This window comes from Leptodactylus fuscus, chromosome 11 (assembly GCF_031893055.1).
Source record: "Leptodactylus fuscus isolate aLepFus1 chromosome 11, aLepFus1.hap2, whole genome shotgun sequence".
Classification (NCBI taxonomy): Eukaryota; Metazoa; Chordata; class Amphibia; order Anura; family Leptodactylidae; genus Leptodactylus; species Leptodactylus fuscus.
Window position 1 is genome coordinate 88,895,907 of NC_134275.1, and position 26,535 is coordinate 88,922,441.

The 26,535-nt window shown below is 43.4% G+C and overlaps 1 protein-coding gene across 1 annotated transcript; it reads right to left on the minus strand.

The window, feature by feature from the left end:
- Positions 1-365: 365 nt before the first annotated feature.
- Positions 366-20,062, minus strand: LOC142184137 (cytochrome P450 2C8-like). The gene is made up of 9 exons (XM_075258864.1): positions 19,670-20,062; positions 15,010-15,172; positions 13,417-13,566; positions 12,596-12,756; positions 12,046-12,222; positions 10,439-10,580; positions 2,542-2,729; positions 2,101-2,242; positions 366-811 (listed from the first exon to the last, which is right to left on the minus strand). Exons 1-9 carry the CDS (start codon positions 19,847-19,849, stop codon positions 627-629), a joined length of 1,488 nt encoding a protein of 495 aa, XP_075114965.1. The 5' UTR covers positions 19,850-20,062; the 3' UTR covers positions 366-626.
- Positions 20,063-26,535: the final 6,473 nt, after the last annotated feature.

Sequence of the window (26,535 nt, forward strand, 5' to 3'; positions counted from 1 at the left end):
GGTACGGAATATGTTGGCTCTATAGAAATAAAGTGTAGTATTATTATTACTGTACAAACACAGACTCAGGGGAGAGGCTTCTGGGGCATAGACAGGATAGATTAAGGTAATATAGACCAATAGGTAGTGGCTCAGGCAGAGAAATCATAGGAGTGGGGGGAGGAGAAACTCACTGCTCTGCGACTGCCCACCCCTCTCCTACATAGAGTCCGGCCTGCCAAATCGCTTTTTTTTTCAGTAGTCCATGTTTTATTTGACTGTCAGTGACAGTCATGGATGACGTTTTATAACAGAGACTGTTTATTCTGGATTTTGAAACATTTTATTTATTTGTTTATTTTATGTTTTACAATATTCTGTGTCATCTATTAGTTTATAAGGAAAGATATAGCAATGTAAATCAGTAGAAAATCAGTCTAGTGTGAGATATAGTATATAGGACACTTCTATAATAGAACTGACCAGGTCAATGCACAAATTAAATGAAAAAAATATATATTAAAATTTGTGAGAAAAAGTCACTGTTGTTTTTTTCAATCAATATCCCTCAAAAATTAGAGGAGTCTTCTTGTTTTGTTATGGGAAGACTCCCCAGGCTTTATTCATATGGAAAGTTTGTCTCCAAATCAATAGCGAGGGATGACTTTCATCTGATATGAACGAGGTCTTGAAGCGTTAGTGTTGGGCTCGGGTCTTATGCTCAGATTGTTTCGGTCTTCCGTGGGCTCCAAGGTAAACTTTTGCAATATAGTGGTTAGAAAGAGGAAGAGCTCCATTCGGGCCAGACCTTCTCCTACGCAGATACGTTTGCCTGAGAAGACAAAACATTATACAGAATAAACACTTGAGTTAAATTTTAGGAGTTTTAGAAGTTGGGCTACAGTCCACTAATGACCTACGATAACCCCGGACCACATGATGTGACGCAGCCATTCACAGATCCTAGGTATAATTGCCTGCTTTTATTTGGTAATACGTTTTGTTTTATTTTTAGTTATTTTGCTAGTTCGGTTATTGGACGACTTCATATTCAAGGACTGTTGATTATCAAGATTTTTCTTTTAAATAAACACCTTTCACAAGGGATATTATGAGGCATGGTGCAATGAATTCATCTTCTTATAATTCTGTCTGATAACATTATAAAGGTGGAGCCAGGCAATAGGCTAACACTAAACCCCAATTATCATTATAGCACTCACCACCATCAGGGGGGCCAGAAGTAGTTGGGTATGATCTGGTATCCAGCCATATAGGAATGATCAGGTACATAGGCTACTATTAATAGGCTGGGAATGCGTAAGACTGTGGATCCTCATACACTGGTAATACTAGAATGTGGTTTATTGTATTTATTTGGTCATGAAAAACAGAAGGGATAAATAATTGAAAAAAAGTGACACAGGGTCATGTTCACAAGTTCAGGTAAATTTGCAGTTAAAAACTCATAGCAGCAATGAATGTCAGAAACCGTATTTGTGTCTTGAAACCATACACAGTTTCTTACATGCAGCAATGCAATACCAATTTTAACCGCAAGTTGACCTATCATGTTAGCTCAGCCAAAAGGAAGCAATTACAGCTATACGCAGTGAATGTAGGTTTTACTGTGGTGCCAGGTTACGTATGCTCGTTCAATAGTAGGTGAATGACCACAAGTAACCCTTGTTAGTGCAAGAAAGTCCCTGCACTAGTGTGCAACAGAGATGTTCCCAAATTATTAGTTTTATTAATAAATGTGGCACTTTTCTGGCTAAAATTAGTGCAGGACTCTTTCAGCAGTATAAAGAGTCCCTGTACTAGGCAAGGTTAATCACACTCATTCTCCTCCTGTGAATAATCGTATGTAATTGTATGTAATCCCACCACATACAGTAGTGATGATGGCTTTGCCACTGTTTGTAGACACTGGACAGAGAGATGGAAGGGAGCTAATAAAACAAGAAAGGGAGGAGGAGATCCAACAAAGAGGTGGAATAAAGGAATAGTTTGCACAAGTTGCACAATTTTTGTTTTTTACTGTTAATCCTGTTACATCATTTCAAGCCTAACTTCAGTCACAGCTAATTCTCTGCCAGTTAGGAAGTAATAATCTCTTACCTGCGGAGAACGGCATAAAGGCCTCACTTTTCTTAAAGCGACCATTCTCATCCAGAAAGTGCCCAGGATCAAACTCATGCGGGTTCTTGAAGTATTTGGGGTCTTTCAGGACAGAGGTCAGGACTGGGAAGACCATAACTCCCTGCAAGAAAATGTATAAAATATGGAGATCTCTGCCGTTACTGTATATTGTATGTCTGTGCTATATAATGTAGTGTAGGGTGTAATGTATAATGAGATGCTTATGGACACACACACAAACGATATGTAAAATACACCAGTGCAAAACTGGACAATTCTTATGGGGCCACTACACAGACAAAAATGAAATATACCCGTGCAAAGTCAGGTCCTCCTGCTAGTATATATATATATATATATATGGATAGAGAGAGAGATCTATATACATATATGAGCAGTGTAAGGTCCAGAATACCGCACCTTAGGAATGTGATATCCCCTGAAGGTCGTGTCCTTGCTGACAGTATGGGGCAATGCTGTAGGGACAATATCAGCAAATCTCTGGATCTCGTGGATCACGGCCTCGGTATACGGCATCTTACTTCTGTCTTCTATTGATGGACTCCGATATTCACCTATTACATTGTCAATCTCCTCGTGGATTTTTGCTAAAATAAAATGAAAAAAAAACCAACAAAAAAAACAGAACAATTCACTCATATTACTGTATATTACAACTGTATTCATAGCACAATGATAACTAAACCTCATACAAATGACAGAACAATACAACAATCCAAAATCTATAGACCCATAAAGGGCCTCTGGGAAGTCATCAGTATAGATAATATGACAGAGGGATTTGGGGACGCTGGAGGTTTAGGCAAACTGGCAAATTCAGTTACGTGTGGACAAAAGGTCCTACAGGTGAGTCAAGAAAACATATTTACAGCTGAGGCCACAAATTGCAGATTTTGCTGTATTTTTTGAGCCACAGTCCTCACAGTTCTCCCTTCTGCTAGATCCAGTCCTTACATTGGGAACCAAAATGCAGCTTTTCATGAATGTCTGGCCTCAGTCTAAAGGAGCTATCCAGGGAGTCTGGAAACAGTTCTTATCTATGGGGTTTGCAGAGACCGAATCTAGGAATTCTAGGCTTGTTCTAACTCCAAGTCTTCTTACCTATACCGTGGGGGATGGTTTTATTAATAAGATAATTAAAGTAATCATTACCTGTGAACATAGAAGACATATGACCCAGAGGCGTAACCATAAGCAGCCCAGAACCATTATACACTATGTGTATATATATATATATATATATATATATATATATATATATATATATATATATGGTCCTAGGAGCCCTGACAGTGTCATACACTATGTATTATAGATATATATAGTCCTAGGAGCCCTGACAGTGTCATAAACTATGTATTATAGATATATATATGTAGTCCTAGGAGCACTGACAGTGTCATACACTATGTATTATAGATATATATATATATAGTCCTAGGAGCCCTGACAGTGTCATACACTATGTATTATAGATATATATAGTCCTAGGAGCCCTGACAGTGTCATACACTATGTATTATAGATATATATAAACCTAGGAGCCCTGACAGTGTCATATGCTATGTATTATAGATATATATAGTCCTAGGAGCCCTGACAGTGTCATACACTATGTATTATAGATATATATAGTCCTAGGAGCCCTGACAGTGTCATACACTATGTATTATAGATATATATATATAGTCCTAGGAGTCCTGACAGTGTCATACACTATGTATTATAGATATATATAAACCTAGGAGCCCTGACAGTGTCATATGCTATGTATTATAGATATATATAGTCCTAGGAGCCCTGACAGTGTCATACACTATGTATTATAGATATATATATAGTCCTAGGAGTCCTGACAGTGTCATACACTATGTATTATTGATATACACTCACCGGCCACTTTATTAGGTACACCTGTCCAACTGCTCGTTAACACTTAATTTCTAATCAGCCAATCACATGGCGGCAACTCAGTGCATTTCGGCATGTAGACATGGTCAAGACAATCTCCTGCAGTTCAAACCGAGCATCAGTATGGGGAAGAAAGGTGATTTGAGTGCCTTTGAACGTGGCATGGTTGTTGGTGCCAGAAGGGCTGGTCTGAGTATTTCAGAAACTGCTGATCTACTGGGATTTTCACGCACAACCATCTCTAGGGTTTACAGAGAATGGTCCGAAAAAGAAAAAACATCCAGTGAGCGGCAGTTCTGTGGGGGGCGGAAATGCGTTGTTGATGCCAGAGGTCAGAGGAGAATGGCCAGACTGGTTCGAGCTGATAGAAAGGCAACAGTGACTCAAATAGCCACCCGTTACAACCAAGGTAGCCAGAAGAGCATCTCTGAACGCCGCACAGTACGTCCAACTTTGAGGCTACAGATGGGCTACAGCAGCAGAAGACCACACCGGGTGCCACTCCTTTCAGCTAAGAACAGGAAACTGAGGCTACAATTTGCACAAGCTCATCGAAATTAGACAATTGAAGATTGGAAAAACGTTGCCTGGTCTGATGAGTCTCGATTTCTGCTGCGACATTCGGATGGTAGGGTCAGAATTTGGCGTCAACAACATGAAAGCATGGATCCATCCTGCCTTGTATCAGTAACGGTTCAGGCTGGTGGTGGTGGTGTCATGGTGTGGGGAATATTTTCTTGGCACTCTTTGGGCCCCTTGGTACCAATTGAGCATCGTTGCAACGCCAAAGCCTACCTGAGTATTGTTGCTGACCATGTCCATCCCTTTATGAGCACAATGTACCCAACATCTGATGGCTACTTTCAGCAGGATAATGCAATGCCATGTCATAAAGCTGGAATCATCTCAGACTGGTTTCTTGAACATGACAATTAGTTCACTGTACTCCAATGGCCTCCACAGTCACCAGATCTCAATCCAATAGAGGAGCATCTTTGGGATGTGGTGGAACGGGAGATTCGCATCATGGATGTGCAGCCGACAAATCTGCGACTGCAACTGTGTGATGCCATCATGTCAATATGGACCAAAATCTCTGAGGAATGCTTCCAGCACCTTGTTGTATCTATGCCACCAAGAATTGAGGCAGTTCTGAAGGCAAAAGGGGGTCCAACCCGTTACTAGCATGGTGGACCTAATAAAGTGGCCGGTGAGTGTATATAGTCCTAGGAGCCCTGACAGTGTCATACACTATGTATTATAGATATATATATAGTCCTAGGAGTCCTGACAGTGTCATACACTATGTATTATAGATATGTATAGTCCTAAGAGCCCTGACAGTGTCATACACTTTGTATTATAGATATATATATAGTCCTAGGAGCCCTGACAGTGTCATACACTATGTATTATAGATATATATATAGTCCTAGGAGCCCTGACAGTGTCATACACTATGTATTATAGATATATATAGTCCTAGGAGCCCTGACAGTGTCATATACTATGTATTATAGATATACAGTCCTATGAAAAAGTTTGGGCACCCCTATTAATCTTAATCATTTTTAGTTCTAAATATTTTGGTGTTTGCAGCAGCCATTTCAGTTTGATATATCTAATAACTGATGGACACAGTAATATTTCAGGATTGAAATGAGGTTTATTGTACTAACAGAAAATGTGCAATATGCATTACACCAAAATTTGACCGATGCAAAAATATGGGCACCTCAACAGAAAAGTGACATTAATATTTAGTAGATCCTCCTTTTGCAGAGATAACAGCCTCTAGTCGCTTCCTGTAGCTTTTAATCAGTTCCTGGATCCTGGATAAAGGTATTTTGGACCATTTCTTTCTACAAAACAATTCAAGTTCAGTTCAGTTTGATGGTCGCCGAGCATGGACAGCCCGCTCTCAAATGATCTGAAAACAAAGATTGTTCAACATAGTTGTTCAGGGGAAGGATACAAAACGTTGTCTCAGAGATTTAACCTGTCAGTTTCCACTGTGAGGAACATAGTAAGGAAATGGAAGACCACAGGGACAGTTCTTGTTAAGCCCAGAAGTGGCAGGCCAAGAAAAATATCAGAAAGGCAGAGAAGAAGAATGGTGAGAACAGTCAAGGACAATCCACAGACACCTCCAAAGAGCTGCAGCATCATCTTGCTGCAGATGGTGTCACTGTGCATCGGTAACAATACAGCGCACTTTACACAAGGAGAAGCTGTATGGGAGAGTGATGAGAAAGAAGCCGTTTCTGCACGTACGCCACAAACAGAGTCGCCTGAGGTATGAAAAAGCACATTTGGACAAGGCAGCTTCATTTTGGAAACAAAAATTGAGTTGTTTGGTTATAAAAAAAAAGGCGTTATGCATGGCGTCCAAAAAGAAACAGCATTCCAAGAAAAACACATGCTACCCACTGTAAAATTTGGTGGAGGTTCCATCATGCTTTGGGGCTGTGTGGCCAATGCCGGCATCGGGAATCTTGTTAAAGTTGAGGGTCGCATGGATTCCACTCAGTATCAGCAGATTCTTGAGAATAATGTTCAAGAATCAGTGACAAAGTTGAAGTTACGCCGGGGATGGATATTTCAGCAAGACAATGATCCAAAACACCAAAGCTCCAAATCCTCAGGCATTCATGCAGAGGAACAATTACAATGTTCTGGAATGGCCATCCCAGTCCCCAGACCTGAATATCATTGAACATCTGTGGGATGATTTGAAGCGGGCTGTCCATGCTCGGCGACCATCTAACTTAACTGAACTTGAATTGTTTGTCCAAAATACCTTCATCCAGGATCCAGGAACTGATTAAAAGCTACAGGAGGCGACTAGAGGCTGTTATCTTTGCAAAAGGAGGATCTACTAAATATTAATGTCACTTTTCTGTTGAGGTGCCCATACTTTTGCACCGGTCAAATTTTGGTTTAATGCATATTGCACATTTTCTGTTAGTACAATAAACCTCATTTCAATCCTGAAATATTACTGTGTCCATCAGTTATTAGATATATCAAACTGAAATGGCTGCTGCAAATACCAAAATATTTAGAACTAAAAATGATTAAGATTAATAGGGGTGCCCAAACTTTTTCATAGGACTGTATATATAGTCCTAGGAGCCCTGACAGTGTCATACACTATGTATTATAGATCTATATAGTCCTAGGAGCCCTGACAGTCTCATACACTATGTATTATAGATATATAGTCCTAGGAGTCCTGACAGTGTCATACACTATGTATTATAGATATATATAGTCCTAGGAGTCCTGACAGTGTCATACACTATGTATTATAGATATATATAGTCCTAGGAGCCCTGACAGTGTCATACACTATGTATTATAGATATATATAGTCCTAGGAGCCCTGACAGTGTCATACACTATGTATTATAGATATATAGTCCTAGGAGTCCTGACAGTGTCATACACTATGTATTATAGATATATATAGTCCTAGGAGTCCTGACAGTGTCATACACTATGTATTATAGATATATAGTCCTAGGAGCCCTGACAGTGTCATATGCTATGTATTATAGATATATATATAGTCCTAGGAGCCCTGACAGTGTCATACACTATGTATTATAGATATATATATAGTCCTAGGAGCCCTGACAGTGTCATACACTATGTATTATAGATATATATAGTCCTAGGAGCCCTGACAGTGTCATACACTATGTATTATAGATATATATAGTCCTAAGAGCCCTGACAGTGTCATACACTTTGTATTATAGATATATATAGTCCTAGGAGCCCTGACAGTGTCATATACTATGTATTATAGATATATATATATATATAGTCCTAGGAGCCCTGACAGTGTCATACACTATGTATTATAGATCTATATAGTCCTAGGAGCCCTGACAGTGTCATACAGTATGTATTATAGATATATAGTCCTAGGAGTCCTGACAGTGTCATACACTATGTATTATAGATATATATAGTCCTAGGAGTCCTGACAGTGTCATACACTATGTATTATAGATATATATAGTCCTAGGAGCCCTGACAGTGTCATACACTATGTATTATAGATATATATAGTCCTAGGAGTCCTGACAGTGTCATACACTATGTATTATAGATATATATAGTCCTAGGAGCCCTGACAGTGTCATACACTATGTATTATAGATATATATATAGTCCTAGGAGCCCTGACAGTGTCATATGCTATGTATTATAGATATATATATAGTCCTAGGAGCCCTGACAGTGTCATACACTATGTATTATAGATCTATATAGTCCTAGGAGTCCTGACAGTGTCATACACTGTGTATTATAGATATATATAGTCCTAGGAGCCCTGACAGTGTCATACACTATGTATTATAGATATATAGTCCTAGGAGTCCTGACATTGTCATACACTATGTATTATAGATATATATATAGTCCTAGGAGCCCTGACAGTGTCATACACTATGTATTATAGATATATATAGTCCTAGGAGTCCTGACATTGTCATACACTATGTATTATAGATATATATAGTCCTAAGAGCCCTGACAGTGTCATACAGTATGTATTATAGATATATAGTCCTACGAACCCTGACAGTGTCATACACTATGTATTATAGATATATAGTCCTAGGAACCCTGACAGTGTCATACACTATGTATTATAGATCTATATAGTCCTAGGAGTCCTGACAGTGTCATACACTATGTATTATAGATCTATATAGTCCTAGGAGCCCTGACAGTGTCATACACTATGTATTATAGATATATAGTCCTAGGAGTCCTGACAGTGTCATATACTATGTATTATAGATATATATATAGTCCTAGGAGCCCTGACAGTGTCACACACTATGTATTATAGATATATATATATAGTCCTAGGAGCCCTGACAGTGTCATATACTATGTATTATAGATATATATAGTCCTAGGAGCCTTGACAGTGTCATACACTATGTATTATAGATATATATATAGTCCTCGGAGCACTGACAGTGTCATACACTATGTATTATAGATATATATATAGTCCTAGGAGTCCTGACAGTGTCATACACTATGTATTATAGATATATATAGTCCTAGGAGCCCTGACAGTGTCATACACTATGTATTATAGATATATATAGCCCTAGGAGCCCTGACAGTGTCATACACTATGTATTATAGATATATATATATAGTCCTAGGAGCCCTGACAGTGTCATACACTATGTATTATAGATATATAGTCCTAGGAGTCCTGACAGTGTCATACACTATGTATTATACATATATATAGTCCTAGGAGCCCTGACAGTGTCATACACTATGTATTATAGATATATATAGTCCTAGGAGCCCTGACAGTGTCATACACTATGTATTATAGATATATAGTCCTAGGAGTCCTGACAGTGTCATACACTATGTATTATAGATATATATAGTCCTAGGAGCCCTGACAGTGTCATACACTATTATAGATATATATAGTCCTAGGAGTCCTGACAGTGTCATACACTATGTATTATAGATATATATAGTCCTAGGAGCCCTGACAGTGTCATACACTATGTATTATAGATATATATAGTCCTAGGAGCCCTGACAGTGTCATACACTATGTATTATAGATATATATAGTCCTAGCAGTCCTGACAGTGTCATACACTATGTATTATAGATATATATAGTCCTAGCAGTCCTGACAGTGTCATACACTATGTATTATATATATAATCCTCGGAGCCCTGACAGTGTCATACACTATGTATTATAGATATATATATAGTCCTAGGAGCCCTGACAGTGTCATACACTATGTATTATAGATATATATAGTCCTAGGAGTCCTGACAGTGTCATACACTATGTATTATAGATATATATAGTCCTAGGAGTCCTGACAGTGTCATACACTATGTATTATAGATATATATAGTCCTAGGAGCCCTGACAGTGTCATACACTATGTATTATAGATATATATATAGTCCTAGGAGCACTGACAGTGTCATACACTATGTATTATAGATATATATATAGTCCTAGGAGTCCTGACAGTGTCATACACTATGTATTATAGATATATATAGTCCTAGGAGCCCTGACAGTGTCATACACTATGTATTATAGATATATAGTCCTAGGAGCCCTGACAGTGTCATACAGTATGTGAAAATTTAAAGATCCTGCGCCCCAATGTCACATCTATACAGGGTCACCACTTACTGGGCCTGGTGGTATTTCTTATACTGGTGCCTTCTTATGTGAATGGAATTTCATCCCCCCAAACACCAACATCCAAGTGAGACTGCTGCCTATCACTACAACCCTATACGAAGAGCATGATAGGATTTTTTTCAATTAAAAACAAAACAGAACTGGTCATTACCTTGTATTTCTGGATATTTCATGAATATAAGAAGACCGTATCTCAGGGTCAGGCTTGTGGTCTCTGTTCCTGCGAAGAATAAATCCATTATTGTCGCCTCTAGATTCTTCTCATGAAATTCTGTGTCCGGATTCTTTTTTTCCTGAATTGAAACTTTATTATTATTTTACACAATGTTGACAAAAAAAACCCATAATAACTAGAGATGATCGAGTAGGTATTCGATAGAATAGTACGGTATTCAAAATATTCGTACTCGATCGAATACTACTCGCTATTCGCTGTAAATATTCGATTCAGAACCAGCGTTGATTGGCCAAATGCTATACAGTGTATAGCATTCGGCATATCAACACTGGTTCTGCAGCAGGCTTGTCCTTGCTAGTCGGGAGAGCTGGCAGCTTGCTGTTACGAGGGAGCTCACTTTTTCTCATAGGAATGCATTGACCACCATTGATTGGCCAGTGTACAGCATTCGGCCAATCAACACTGGTTCTGCCAGAGGCTCGTCTGTGAGGAGGCGGAGTCTAAGATCGGACCACAGCAGTCTCCATTGTGGTCCAATTTTAGACTCCGCCTCCTCACAGAAATGCCTCCGGCAGAACCAGCGTTGATTGGCTGAATGCTGTACACTGGCCAATCAACGCTGGTCAATTCATTCCTATGACAAAAAAAGTAAGCTCCCTCGTAACAGCAAGCTGCCAGCTCTCCCGACTAGCAAGGACGAGTCTGCTGCAGAACCAGTGTTGATTTGCAGCAGGCTCAGCTTTAATAGTCAGGAGAGCTGGCAGCTTGCGGTTACGAGGGAGCTGACTTTTTATCAGCACTGTGCAGTTAAAGCGCATAGACCCCGTAGACTATAATGGGGTCCGTGCGCTATAACTGCACAGCGCTCCTCCTAAACACTCTCCTTCTGCTACTCGTGGACTTGGTGACTCTCCTTTAGTCGATTAGTGGGATCCCCTGAAACGATCATTTTTTCCCCATAGACTATAATGGAATTTGATATTCGATCAAGTAGTCAAATATTGAGGCTCAACTCGAAACGAATATTGAATCTCGAATATTTCACTGTTCGCTCAACTTTAATAATAACATTACATATCACAGCATCAGCCTATGGAATGATTTCTTATAACATCCTCCAGTATTTTTGAAGATTGTTGACTGTTTTTTCTACAGGCTCCTGTATTGGGCCTCCCCGGAATTGCTCCTAAACTCTTTATCTGGTGATGTAGGACGGATTAGTCACATCGTGAGTTTTGCTGCTGAGAAAATGAACCATTATTGTATATGTAAATGTCCTGTTTGCTGTACCCGGGCAGGGTCGCACCTTCTGGGCAGCCACTTTTGTTTAAGGTTGTCACCCAGTCCTGCTCCCAAGTCTAACATGTCCAATGGACAGGGATTTGCAGCAACCACAATAGAGAGAGATGTGACCCCGCCCTGAGTGCACCCAACAGCTCATTTGCATATGGAATATAAATGTCATTTATCAGCAGTGAGATTGTACATTGATACAAGCAAGGTAAATTCCTTATTCCAGCCCTACAATAGTATATACGGGGTGTAGAAGCCGTTCTGGTCGTTGCAGACTCTCTACCCACCTGTTCCATCCTTATGAGGAAGCAATCGATGAAGTCTCGGGGACAGTTCTCATCCAGGGTCGCTCGGTGCGCGTCCACCATCTCCGTAATAAACTTTCTCAGATTATCCATAAGTGTGAACATCATCTGGTGCAGGCCCGGAAGGCGCTTCATTAGGGTCGGGGAGATGTTATATAACTAATTCGAGGAAGAAAGGAATAGAACAAACTCTAATGTTCTTCTATTAGCTGAATGTACATTATATACAATGTAGCAGAGGTAAACCAAAAAACATTTTTCCTTGACTTTATTTTTCCGTTGTCTTCTGCGATAAGATTTCAGGCTGCAGAGATTTATCCATTTGCAGAAGTTCGGGATAACTTGAAGAGACTTTTGGGGTATAATAGTAAAACGTCCCCTGTACATCCAGTTCGGACCAAACAATGTCAGTGAGATACAAATTGTCCCTAAATCCTCCTGAAATGACTCCTGTGAGGTCTCCCCATCGCTAGTAGTGACCCCTCCCCCGATAGTGACATCTCACACATTCCACATATTAGATGATATTTACCATGGCTTTAGGACTGTGGAGCAGCTTAAAAAGATTGTGAAAATTTAACATGAGAGTCACAAATTTCTGGTCTTCATATTCAAATCTCTCCCCAAACACAACGGAGCAGATGACGTTGGACACAGCGAGTCTCAGTATATATTCGGGGTCAAGAGGAGTGTCTGTAAATATAAGGAGATGGTCATTAGTTTGATGAGCTATGATTAGGACAGATCTTCAGTACTAGATAGGTGGGAGTCCGATATCTGCCCCCCGCCCATCAGCTATCGAACAGACCACAACATTACGATAAGTGCTGCAGATCGTTCACTACCCACCAAACACAGCGCTGTGCATTAGACGTTGTCTTGGCTGGGTCTGAGCTACAAACAGACCATGTGACTAATGAACATGATGGACATGGCCTGTGAACTAATGACAGCACCTTGTAGAGTCGCTTTTGCACTTTCCAAAGATGTCTTTCCTATTCTGCATTGCAGCTCCTTTATCAGGAAACGCAGCATCTTTGGGACCTGCATCTATCTCGAAAACGGAGTGGAGTGTTGGTTGGTCGGAAGTGAATGGAGCGGCTGTGCGAATAATTGCAGAAGCTCACCCATACGTGGCCACTATCCATTCACTTGTAGCATGGACAGGGCCCTGTTCTTGGGATTGAGGCAGGTCACAGAGGTGGGACCCCATCTATCAGGCATTTATAACATAGGCTATGGATACAGGCTGAGATGGGAATGTCCCTGCAAGTCTATACACATATGTATTGGTGACCATTTCCTATATAGACCAGTCTGTAAATATGAGAAATACTTTGGACCTGGACACACCTTTTTCTTTCATAAGTTCCTCGGTGAGACAGCCGGCTTCCTCTTGGATTCTTTCTTCAATGCTCCTCTTCCCCATTCCAAAATTTCTCAAGGTTGTCAGAGAAAATCGCCGAATGGTTTTCCACCTTTCTCCGTTGCTTGCAATGATCCCTGGAAGTGCAACCAGAAAGAACAGAATGAAACAGATAAGAACTAATATATCAAAGTAAGATCAATGATACATTGTGTCACTGCCCAACATTGACTTAGTCCACCGAAAGTAGATGTGCAGGTCTTGTCAGGATCATTGAGGTATCACACGGATGCTGAGAGGGAGAATCCCAGGGTTGAGCAGATATCCAGTCTGCCATTTCTTAAAATTATTGGATCACATATCAGAAGGTAAAAGTTTCACAACAGAGCAGAGATCACATATCAATAGGTGAAAGTTACATAATATGCCGGCTTGACCCACGTGATGTCACTAAATAGGTCCAAAGACAACAGGGAGTTGTGCCAGAGCCTAGGAGAGGTGAGAAACACTGATTTTTATGTTCTCACCGCCCCTGGGCCTCCAATCACTAAACTCTGGGGTCTGAAGACCGCCGAGTATAATAATAGCAGTTTCAGTTTGGATGTATTCAGACCAATCCTAAGGCCGGGGCCCCACAGATCGGAAATGCCGTGATTTGCCCGCAGCGGAGACACTGTGGGAAAAATCGCGGCATTGTACAGTGCAGGCAAAGTGGATGTGATTCATGCGAATCCAATCCCCACTTTGAGGAAAAGTTTAAAGCGCGGACACGCTGCAATTTGTAAAATCGTTGCAGCTTTGCAAATCACAGCATGTCAATTGTATCTACGGAAACGCCGGCGGCTTTCCCATAGACATAATGTTAAGAGAGAGTAAGCAGAGGAAAACTTTGTGAACTTTCTCTTAAAAGCGCTGCGGAAAGAACCGCAATGGGATCACGCAGCGATTCTTCCCACAGCGCTTTAGTGCTGCGTATACGGCCCGTGAGGCCTTAGCCTAACTGCCAGGTGAACCTTGCGAGATAAATTTTGCAGGGTTCGCCCAGCAGATACTCTTGTTGTGGGCCCGCAACCTTACTTACTGATCCCTGTTCCTGCTCACTGCCGCCTCCGCTTCACTTTCTGCCCCCCCAAGGGGCCCAGTGCGTTCTATATGACGTCGCTGTCAGCAAAATCCCGGCACCGTTCATGTATGTCAACATAGAAACATATAATACTATGTTTTGGGGTTTTATTTTTAATAGAAATAGTCCTACCCTTGTCACTGGACGATGTCTAAACTGTATCTCCATCTATACAAATGGGAAAAAAACCTGCAATACCATACAAGCAACCTAATATTTATCCCCTACGCCTCCTTACCGAGGCACTGCCCTATACATACAAGGTAAGGGGGTTCAGGGTGACTGATATAGGACTAACCTGCAAATATATCACATAAGGACTGACCTGAGAACTTCTGGAATAATTTCCCAAAACTGATATTTGTTTTATATCAAACATGAAAAAAAAAATATTCATTATACATTAAAATCATAGAAAACGTTATTGTTATTTTAGGCATTCGTGTTATCGGCTTACCAAACTCCTTAGAAAGAATATCCCCGGTTCCTATTGGTGCCCTTCCGCTAAACACGTCACTGCGATCCACCAACGCCTCCTTCACCGTATCGTACCCGGTCAGTACGATTATCTGATACCAGGCAATGTAGAGGGTGTAGACCGGTCCGTACGTCTCACTCAGCTGGAGAGAATATATAATATAATAGTGTATGTAACACTGCAGCCATTGTCATACATGTGTATTATAGGTCTGAGGGGCTTTTAGGGCAGTGATGGGGAACCTTTCAGAAACCGAGTGCCCAAACTACAACCCAGAACCCACTAATTTATCACAAAGTGCCAACACAGCAATTTATCCTCAATAATGTGCGGATCCACAATTACAGACCTGCAAAATATGGTCATACGAATGGGGCTTTATAGAGCTTTCTGCTCCACTGTGACCCCCACACAGTACAATCTGCTGCACAGTGGACCCCACACAGTATAATCTGCTGCACAGTGGTCCCCACACAGTATATTTTGCTGCATAGTGGTCCCCTCACAGTATAATCTGCTGCACAGTGGTTCCCACACAGTATAATCTGCTGCATAGTGGTCCCCTCACAGTATAATCTGCTGCACAGTGGTTCCCACACAGTATAATCTGCTGCATAGTGGTTCCCACACAGTATAATCTGCTGCACAGTGGTTCCCACACAGTACAATTTGCTCCACAGTGGCCCACACACAGTATAATCTGCTGCAGAGTGGCCCCCACACAGTATAATCTGCTGCAGAGTGTTCCTCACACAGTATAATCTGCTTCACAGTGACCCACACACAGTACAATCTGCTGCACAGTGGCCCCCACACAGTATAATCTGCTGCACAGTGGCCCCCACACAGTACAATCTGCTGCACAGTGGCCCCCACACAGTATAATCTGCTGCACAGTGACCCCCACACAGTACAATCTGCTGCACAGTGGTCCCCACACAGTATATTTTGCTGCATAGTGGTCCCCTCACAGTATAATCTGCTGCACAGTGGTTCCCACACAGTATAATCTGCTGCATAGTGGTCCCCTCACAGTATAATCTGCTGCACAGTGGTTCCCACACAGTATAATCTGCTGCACAGTGGTTCCCACACAGTACAATTTGCTCCACAGTGGCCCCCACACAGTATAATCTGCTGCAGAGTGGCCCCCACACAGTATAATCTGCTGCACAGTGGTCCCCACACAGTATATTTTGCTGCATAGTGGTCCCCTCACAGTATAATCTGCTGCACAGTGGTTCCCACACAGTATAATCTGCTGCATAGTGGTCCCCTCACAGTATAATCTGCTGCACAGTGGTTCCCACACAGTATAATCTGCTGCACAGTGGTTCCCACACAGTATAATCTGCTGCACAGTGGTTCCCACACAGTATAATCTGCTGCACAGTGGTTCCCACACAGTATAATCTGCTGCACAGTGGCCCCCACACAGTATAATCTGCTGCACAGTGGTTCCCACACAGTATAATCTGCTGCACAGTGGTTCCCACATAGTATAATCTGCTGCACAGTGGTTCCCACACAGTACAATTTGCTCCACAGTGGCCCCCACACAGTATAATCTGTTCCACAGATGGGTGCCCAAAGAGAGAGCTCTGAGTGCCACCTCTGGCACCCGTGCCATAGGTTCACCATCACGGTTATAGGGGCTCTGCAAATGTATCATGGCTCCTGAAAATAATTCCTGCAAAATCTGCCCTCCAAAGCCCAAATTCCCAAAGCCCCTTCCCTTCTGCGCCCTGCCATGTGCAAAAGCAACAGTTTAACCCCACGTGTGAGGCAGTTCCGTACCCCAGAGAAATTTCGCAACAAATTGTGTCATACATGTTTTACATTAATATGGTCCCTAAAAAATGTGTTTTGAAAATTTTTGGGAAATTTTGAAAATTGCTATTATAGTAATATTTATTAGCTACATTTTGGTGGTCTCATTATCTGGCTCAGCCTTTCTCATTTTGAAACTGCAATTTTTTTTCCACATTTTTACAAAATTTCCTATTTTCGATAAATAAATGCAAAAAAAATATCTACAAGAGGTTATCGCTAGCATGAAGTGCAATGTATCCTGATAAAAATATCAAAATCATTTTGGTAACAAAGTTATTCTTACTTAAAGTGACACATATCAGATATGAAATATAAGGCTGTCTCTTTAAGGCTAAGGCCCCACCTACAGGAACGCCTCAAAAAAACTGCCCAAAAATTGCAGAGGAAATGCATTGTGGTTTTTTTCTGCAGTGTTTTACGGCTGTGACTCGCTACGTGGGGCTTTAGCCTTAAGATAAAAGTAGTTGTGTCCTTAAATGGGTTTTCCAATGTCAGCAAGTAAATGTTATTTGTTTGTGTAGTGTAAAGTTTACAATTCTCCAATATTCTGCTGACGGTTTTCTAGATCTCTGCTTGCTGTCATTCATTCTGCTTGTTGTCATTCATTCTGCTTGCTGTCATTCATTCTGCTTGTTGTCATTCATTCTGCTTGCTGTCATTCATTCTGCTTGCTTCCAGTGGATAAAAATCAGCCCCAGGACATGTGATGAACACAGTGGTGCTCGGCTCTTTACAGGACAGCACTCTGATTAATGTGACGCAACTGATGTGACGAGTCGTGTACTGAGGTGTCCGTCACATCACAAGATCATGGATGGATCTACTGGAAGCAGAATGACAGCAAGCACAGATCAAAAATATACCGTACAGATCGGGGTACAGGACAGATCAGGGCACAGGACAGATCAGGGCACAGGACAGATCAGGGCACACGACAGATCAGGGAACAGGACAGATCAGGGTGCACGACAGATCGGGTACAGAACAGATCGGGGTACAGGACAGATCGGGTACAGGACAGATCAGGGCACAGGACAGATCAGGGTATAGGACAGATCAGGGCACAGGACAGATCAGGGTACAGGACAGATCAGGGCACACGACAGATCAGGGTACAGGACAGATCAAGGTACAGGACAGATCAGGGCACAGGACAGATCGGGGTACAGGACAGATCGGGTACAGGACAGCTCAGGGCACAGGACAGATCAGGGTACAGGACAGATCAGGGCACACGACAGATCAGGGTACAGGACAGATCGGGGTACAGGACAGATCAGGGCACAGGACAGATCAGGGCACAGGACAGATCAGGGTACAGGACAGATCAGGGCACAGGACAGATCGGGGTACAGGACAGATCAGGGCACAGGACAGATCAGGGCACAGGACAGATCAGGGTACAGGACAGATCAGGGTACAGGACAGATCGGGGCACAGGACAGATCGGGGTACAGGACAGATCGGGGTACAGGACAGATCAGGGCACAGGACAGATCAGGGCACAGGACAGATCGGGGTACAGGACAGATCAGGGTACAGGACAGATCAGGGCACAGGACAGATCAGGGCACAGGACAGATCAGGGCACAGGACAGATCAGGGCACAGGACAGATCAGGGCACAGGACAGATCAGGGCACAGGACAGATCAGGGCACAGGACAGATCAGGGCACAGGACAGATCAGGGTACAGGACAGATCAGGGCACAGGACAGATCAGGGCACAGGACAGATCAGGGCACAGGACAGATCAGGGTACAGGACAGATCAAGGTACAGGACAGATCAAGGTACAGGACAGATCGGGGTACAGGACAGATCGGGGCACAGGACAGATCAGGGCACAGGACAGATCAGGGCACAGGACAGATCAGGGTACAGGACAGATCAGGGTACAGGACAGATCGGGGCACAGGACAGATCGGGGCACAGGACAGATCAGGGTACAGGACAGATCAGGGTACAGGACAGATCAGGGCACAGGACAGATCAGGGCACAGGACAGATAGGGGTACAGGACAGATCAGGGCACAGGACAGATCAGGGCACAGGACAGATCAGGGCACAGGACAGATAGGGGTACAGGACAGATCAGGGCACAGGACAGATCAGGGTACAGGACAGATCAGGGTACAGGACAGATCAAGGTACAGGACAGATCAAGGTACAGGACAGATCAAGGTACAGGACAGATCGGGGTACAGGACAGATCGGGGTACAGGACAGATCAGGGCACAGGACAGATCAGGGTACAGGACAGATAGGGGTACAGGACAGATCAGGGCACAGGACAGATCAGGGTACAGGACAGATCAGGGTACAGGACAGATCAAGGTACAGGACAGATCAAGGTACAGGACAGATCAGGGCACAGGACAGATCAGGGTAAAGGACAGATCAGGGTACAGGACAGATCAGGGCACAGGACAGATCAGGGCACAGGACAGATCAGGGCACAGGACAGATCGGGTACAGAACAGATCGGGGTACAGGACAGATCAGGGTACAGGACAGATCAGGGCACAGGAAAGATCAGGGTACAGGACAGATCAGGGCACAGGACAGATCAGGGTACAGGACAGATCAGGGTACAGGACAGATCAGGGCACAGGACAGATCAGGGCACAGGACAGATCAGGGTACAGGACAGATCAGGGCACAGGACAGATCGGGGCACAGGACAGGTCGGGGTACAGGACAGGTCGGGCTACAGGACAGATCGGGGTACAGGACAGATCAGGGCACAGGACAGATCGGGGTACAGGACAGATCAGGGCACAGGACAGATCAGGGCACAGGACTTACCTTAACCAAAGACCGAGGTTGTTCTGAACTGCTGACTTGAAGGATGTTCCCCAGGCCGGGCAGAGGGGTAGGACCTGGGGGTAAGTTCCTATATTTGACCCTTCCCCACCATTTAATGAGGTATATGAGTAGAGCGACTCCAGTGGCCAGGAGAAGTGTTGCTGTAATATTCAGAGCCATCCTGTGACTACAGCACTGTGTGTACTGTGTCCTGCTGTATATAGGACCAGGACTAGGACGAGCTGCCAGAATACAGGCACTGGGTGTGTTTGGAGGGCAGAGTGCAATGTACTAGGAATCCTGTGATGTTTAGTATTTAAAGGGCTTTTCTGCTCCCCAAGTCATTCTTAGCTCCCCAAGTACTTTGTTCGCCCCCTCTGTCCTCCTGGTGACTGTATGGGAGGCATTGCACATTGTTTACACCGGGCTCTGCCTGTTCCCTGCATTTCCTGTTCTCGTTCCCACAAGTTCCCTCCTCTATTAGATCTGAAGGAAGCAGCAGACACAGCCTAAAAGATCTCCTCGCTCTGCCCCTCCACCTCTCACCTAACCACTGCCATATTACCATTGTCATGTCACATTCACCCCTAATATCATTATTTTATAGTTCATCGCTTAATCTTTCATCAGCCAGGGATGGAGCAGTCCTTTCCTATAGCATTGCTTTGTCTTTATGGAACTGTTTTGGTTAATTGGGTTGTGAACTTCACGTTTTCAGGATAGATCAATAAGAAATCAGTGGAGGTCTAACAGCGAGGGGGAGCCATGGCGCCTGGGCAAGCACCTTGTCCTCTTCGCTTTTTGCATTGTACGCCATCTGGTTCCAATCGATTTTGTAACTTTTATGGAAGGAGCCTGTACAAACATTGAACGGTCACTATGTATCAGATGGTGAGCAAAGGATATAATGTTTTATATTATATATAGTATATTATAGTATATAATGAAGAGGTCAAAGCACTGTAGCACTTTTATACAGTTGACCTGTGTTGACCCCCCTGACCTCTTATCGATGACCTATCAAGAGCTATGCACATATCTACGTAATAGAGGTGTGTCCATCTAATTCCTTCTCCATCAAGACACTACTCACTGCTATCTGGTCCTGAGATGTGCCATCAGACTTCTACTCAAATTAGTAAGGGGTCTCAAGACAAATGTCCCATGAATTTAAGCAACTAGAGCCATATTGTTGAGCGGGGTGAGAGATACCTTAGATGTTTTACTTAATAACTCTCACGAGACTGTCGCTCTCACCATGGTTATAAATCCAGTATACAGAAGGGAAAGAGTCTTAGAGATTGGGACATGGATTGGGATATTTTTGAGGGTTTGAGGGTCAGTTGAATTCCAGTTTGGAGCTCTAAGTCCAACCAAGGACCCCGAACATTGGGCCAGTACAGCTGATACTGGACGGTGGAATTATAAATTATTATTATTATGGAGACCGACAAATCCATGTTTCTCCTTGTCCTACTATAATGCCGACAGATAAATTATACTCATATAATCCTTGCGTAAATCCTCAGTTGATGCCGGGCCTCCCATGTTCAGAAAATTAATCTGTGAAGCATCACCTTCATGTTTCAGATACATCTGATTCTCCCTCAGTGTATCCCAGCCCCAGAGGATACAATGATATAATCCATTACTCCTCATGCAATAAAAGTCAACAAGACAGGAGAGAGACAAGAAAGAGGGAGTTGGGGAGGGGACAAAGTGGAAAAGTCCAAAAGTCCCATCATTCCAGCATGTCGGAACAGGGAAACAGCCCAAAGTGCCAGCATATCGGATAAGAGTGCTTCCAGGGTCACCTGATATCTTCAGACTCCCCCATTACCCACCCAACTAGGGGCAGCTAGGAGAAACTATGTACAACAACAAATCACAGAAGGGAGAGAAGGAGAAGAAGAGGAGGAGGAAGAGGAGGAGGAGGTGGAAGAAGAGGAGGAGGGGGAAGAGGAGGAGGGGGAAGAGGAAGAGGAGGAGGAAGTGCAGGAGGAGGAAGAGGAGGAGGAAGAGGAGGAGGAAGACGAGGTGGAAGAAGAGGAGGAGGGGGAAGAGGAAGAGGAGGAGGAAGAGGAGGAGGAAGAGGAGGAGGAGGAAGAGGAAGAGGAGGTGGAAGAAGAGGAGGAGGGGGAAGAGGAAGAGGAGGAGGAAGAGAAGGAGGAGGAGGAGGAAGTGGAGGAGGAGGAAGAGAAGGAGGGGGAGGAAGAAGAGGAGGAGGAAGAGGAGGAGGGGGAAGAGGAAGAGGAGGAGGAAGTGGAGGAGGAGGTAGAGAATGAGGAGGAGGAGGAGGAAGAGGAGGAGGGGCAAGAGGAAGAGGAGGAGGAAGTGGAGGAGGAGGAAGAGGAGGAGGAAGAGGAGGAGGAAGTGGAGGAGGAGGAAGAGGAGGAGGAGGAAGAGGAGGAGGAAGAGGAGGAGGAGGAGGAAGAGGAGGAGGAGGAAGAGGAAGAAGAAGAAGAAGAAGAAGAAGAAGAAGAAGAAGAAGAAGAAGAAGAAGAAGAAGAAGAAGAAGAAGAAACATGGAGAATCAAGTTGCATGTTCAGGAGTGACATGGAGAAGGTTGTCCATAAAATGAATCTCGTTCACTCTGGTGGTGGAGAAGTAATCAAGCAGGATTGTCGGCCAAGGACCAGCACGACACGTGACTGCGGCGTGTAAACTGCTCAGGCACTATGGGTGCTGACATTTTTAACAATTGCCACATTCTGGAACGTCTTCAGAGGGTCGGCGATTGGTTGCCATGACAGCTGGGAGCCAATTGCTTGAAAACACTTGGAGACAGACATCTCAGAAAAATCAAACCTTGAGGTTCTTGACCTCACAGAACATGGAGATTGCTCTATGTCCATAGTATATTGATGGCAGTGAATGTAGATATTTATAATATCCTGTATCTGACCCTATAGAAATTCTGAAATGGTTTTCATTGATGTAGAATATACCGCCATTCTAATAAGACCAACTCCTTATACTGACGTAGACTTATTACACGTCCAAGGAAAAGGAAACTCAACAAGAACAAACTAAGCCCAAAACAGCTGCGATGGCTGTGTAGTGAGAAGGTTTACCTGGAGATGGTAAAAATGGGATCTGTCCAACGGTCCGAAAAAAATAAGCGTATGGGAGGATGAAGAAGAACAAAACAGAGAGCAGAGGAGGTCGGAGAAAAGTTCTGGATAAAAAGATTTATGATACATCTAGAAAGTGCAACGTTCATGCTGTGACCAGTTCCTATTTCTGCTATGAGGATCGTTGATGACTAAGACCAGATGTCACCACAAATATATTCCCAAGTACAATGTTTCATATTTCCATGTTACAATTCACTGGAAGTCTATGAGCTAGTGGAGTGACAAAGCAAGAAACTTCCGATATGGAACAGATGGCTCCAGGGGTCTCTAACCAACAACTCAATATTCTACATAGATTCTGCAATGGCCCTTATCACAAGTGCACCCCCCTCATCTGTATTACATGATATTACACAAGTGCACCCCCCTCATCTGTATTACATGATATTACACAAGTGCACCCCCTCATCTGTATTACATGATATTACACAAGTGCACCCCCTCATCTGTATTACATGATATTACACAAGTGCACCCCCTCATCTGTATTACATGATATTACACAAGTGCACCCCCTCATCTGTATTACATGATATTACACAAGTGCACCCCCTCATCTGTATTACATGATATTACACAAGTGCACCCCCTCATCTGTATTACATGATATTACACAAGTGCACCCCCCTCATCTGTATTACATGATATTACACAAGTGCACCCCCCTCATCTGTATTACATGATATTACACAAGTGCACCCCCCTCATCTGTATTACATGATATTACACAAGTGCACCCCCCTCATCTGTATTACATGATATTACACAAGTGCACCCCCCTCATCTGTATTACATGATATTACACAAGTGCACCCCCTCATCTGTATTACATGATATTACACAAGTGCACCCCCTCATCTGTATTACATGATATTACACAAGTGCACCCCCTCATCTGTATTACATGATATTACACAAGTGCACCCCCCTCATCTGTATTACATGATATTACACAAGTGCACCCCCCTCATCTGTATTACATGATATTACACAAGTGCACCCCCCTCATCTGTATTACATGATATTACACAAGTGCACCCCCTCATCTGTATTACATGATATTACACAAGTGCACCCCCTCATCTGTATTACATGATATTACACAAGTGCACCCCCCTCATCTGTATTACATGATATTACACAAGTGCACCCCCCTCATCTGTATTACATGATATTACACAAGCGCACCCCCTCATCTGTATTACATGATATTACACAAGTCCACCCCCCTCATCTGTATTACATGATATTACACAAGTGCACCCCCTCATCTGTATTACATGATATTACACAAGTGCACCCCCCTCATCTGTATTACATGATATTACACAAGTGCACCCCCCTCATCTGTATTACATGATATTACACAAGTGCACCCCCTCATCTGTATTACATGATATTACACAAGTCCACCCCCCTCATCTGTATTACATGATATTACACAAGTGCACCCCCCTCATCTGTATTACATGATATTACACAAGTGCACCCCCCTCATCTGTATTACATGATATTACACAAGTGCACCCCCCTCATCTGTATTACATGATATTACACAAGTGCACCCCCCTCATCTGTATTACATGATATTACACAAGTGCACCCCCCTCATCTGTATTACATGATATTACACAAGTGCACCCCCCTCATCTGTATTACATGATATTACACAAGTGCACCCCCCTCATCTGTATTACATGATATTACACAAGTGCACCCCCCTCATCTGTATTACATGATATTACACAAGTGCACCCCCCTCATCTGTATTACATGATATTACACAAGTGCACCCCCCTCATCTGTATTACATGATATTACACAAGTGCACCCCCTCATCTGTATTACATGATATTACACAAGTGCACCCCCCTCATCTGTATTACATGATATATTATTATTATTATTATTATTATTATTATTATTATTATTATTTATATAGCACCATTAATTCCATGGAGCTTTACATTTGGGGGTTACATACAGTACACAGAATATACAGGTAGATATCATACTAACAGTGATCGGCTGGCACAGTGGGGTAGAGGGCCCTGCCCGCGAGGGCTTACAATCTATGAGGGAAGGGGGTAGAGACAGAAGGAGAGGGGGAGACTGTACAGATGGGGGTGCGGTGATAGTGTTATTGGGGGGTGGAGGCCTTCCTGAATAGGGGAGTCTTCAGGGCCTTCTTGAATCCTGTGATTGTGGGGGTCAGTCTTATGTGTCGTGGTAAGGAGTTCCAGAGTATGGGGGATGCACGGGAGAAATCTTGGAGGCGGTTGTGTGAGGAGCGGATGAGGGCAGAGCGGAGTAGGAGGTCATTGGAGGATCTGAGGTTACGTGTGGGCAGGTAGCGGGAGATGAGGTCAGAGATATATGGAGGGGACAGGTGAGGTCAGAGATATATGGAGGGGACAGGTGAGGTCAGAGATATATGGAGGGGGCAGGTGAGGTCAGAGATATATGGAGGGGACAGGTGAGGTCAGAGATATATGGAGGGGACAGGTGAGGTCAGAGATATATGGAGGGGACAGGTGAGGTCAGAGATATATGGAGGGGACAGGTGAGGATGAGGTCAGAGATATATGGAGGGGACAGGTGAGGTCAGAGATATATGGAGGGGACAGGTGAGGATAAGGTTAGAAATATATGGAGGGGACAGGTGAGAATGAGGTCAGAGATATATGGAGGGGACAGGTGAGAATGAGGTCAGAGATATATGGAGGGGACAGGTGAGGTCAGAGATATATGGAGGAGACAGGTGAGGATAAGGTCAGAGATATATGGAGGGGACAGGTGAGGATAAGGTCAGAGATATATGGAGGGGACAGGTGAGGATGAGGTCAGAGATATATGGAGGGGACAGGTGAGGATGAGGTCAGAGATATATGGAGGGGACAGGTGAGGATGAGGTCAGAGATATATGGAGGGGACAGGTGAGGTCAGAGATATATGGAGGGGACAGGTGAGGTCAGAGATATATGGAGGGGACAGGTGAGGATGAGGTCAGAGATATATGGAGGGGACAGGTGAGGTCAGAGATATATGGAGGGGACAGGTGAGGTCAGAGATATATGGAGGGGACAGGTGAGGTCAGAGATATATGGAGGAGACAGGTGAGGATAAGGTCAGAGATATATGGAGGGGACAGGTGAGGATAAGGTCAGAGATATATGGAGGGGACAGGTGAGGATGAGGTCAGAGATATATGGAGGGGACAGGTGAGGATGAGGTCAGAGATATATGGAGGGGACAGGTGAGGTCAGAGATATATGGAGGGGACAGGTTGTGGATGGCTTTGTATGTTAGCGTTAGTAGCTTGAACTCAATTCGCTGGGCTATAGGTAACCAGTGGAGGGACTGGCAGAGGGGAGCAGCCGATGAAGATCGAGGGGTGAGGTGGATTAAGCGAGCAGCGCAGTTTAGGGTGGACTGGAGGGGGGCGAGGGTGTTTGCTGGGAGTCCATGGAGAAGGGTGTTGCAGTAGTCTAGGCGGGAGATTATGAGGGCTTGGACGAGCATCTTCGTAGTTTCTTTTTTTTTTAATGTAGATTGTGAGCCCCACATAGAGCTCACAATGTACATTTTTCCCTATCAGTATGTTTTTGGAATATGGGATGGAAATCCATGCAAACACGGAGAGAACATACAAACTCCTTGCAGATGGTTTTTTGCCCTTGGCGGGATTTGAACACCAGGACTCCAGCGCTGCAAGGCTACAGTGCTAA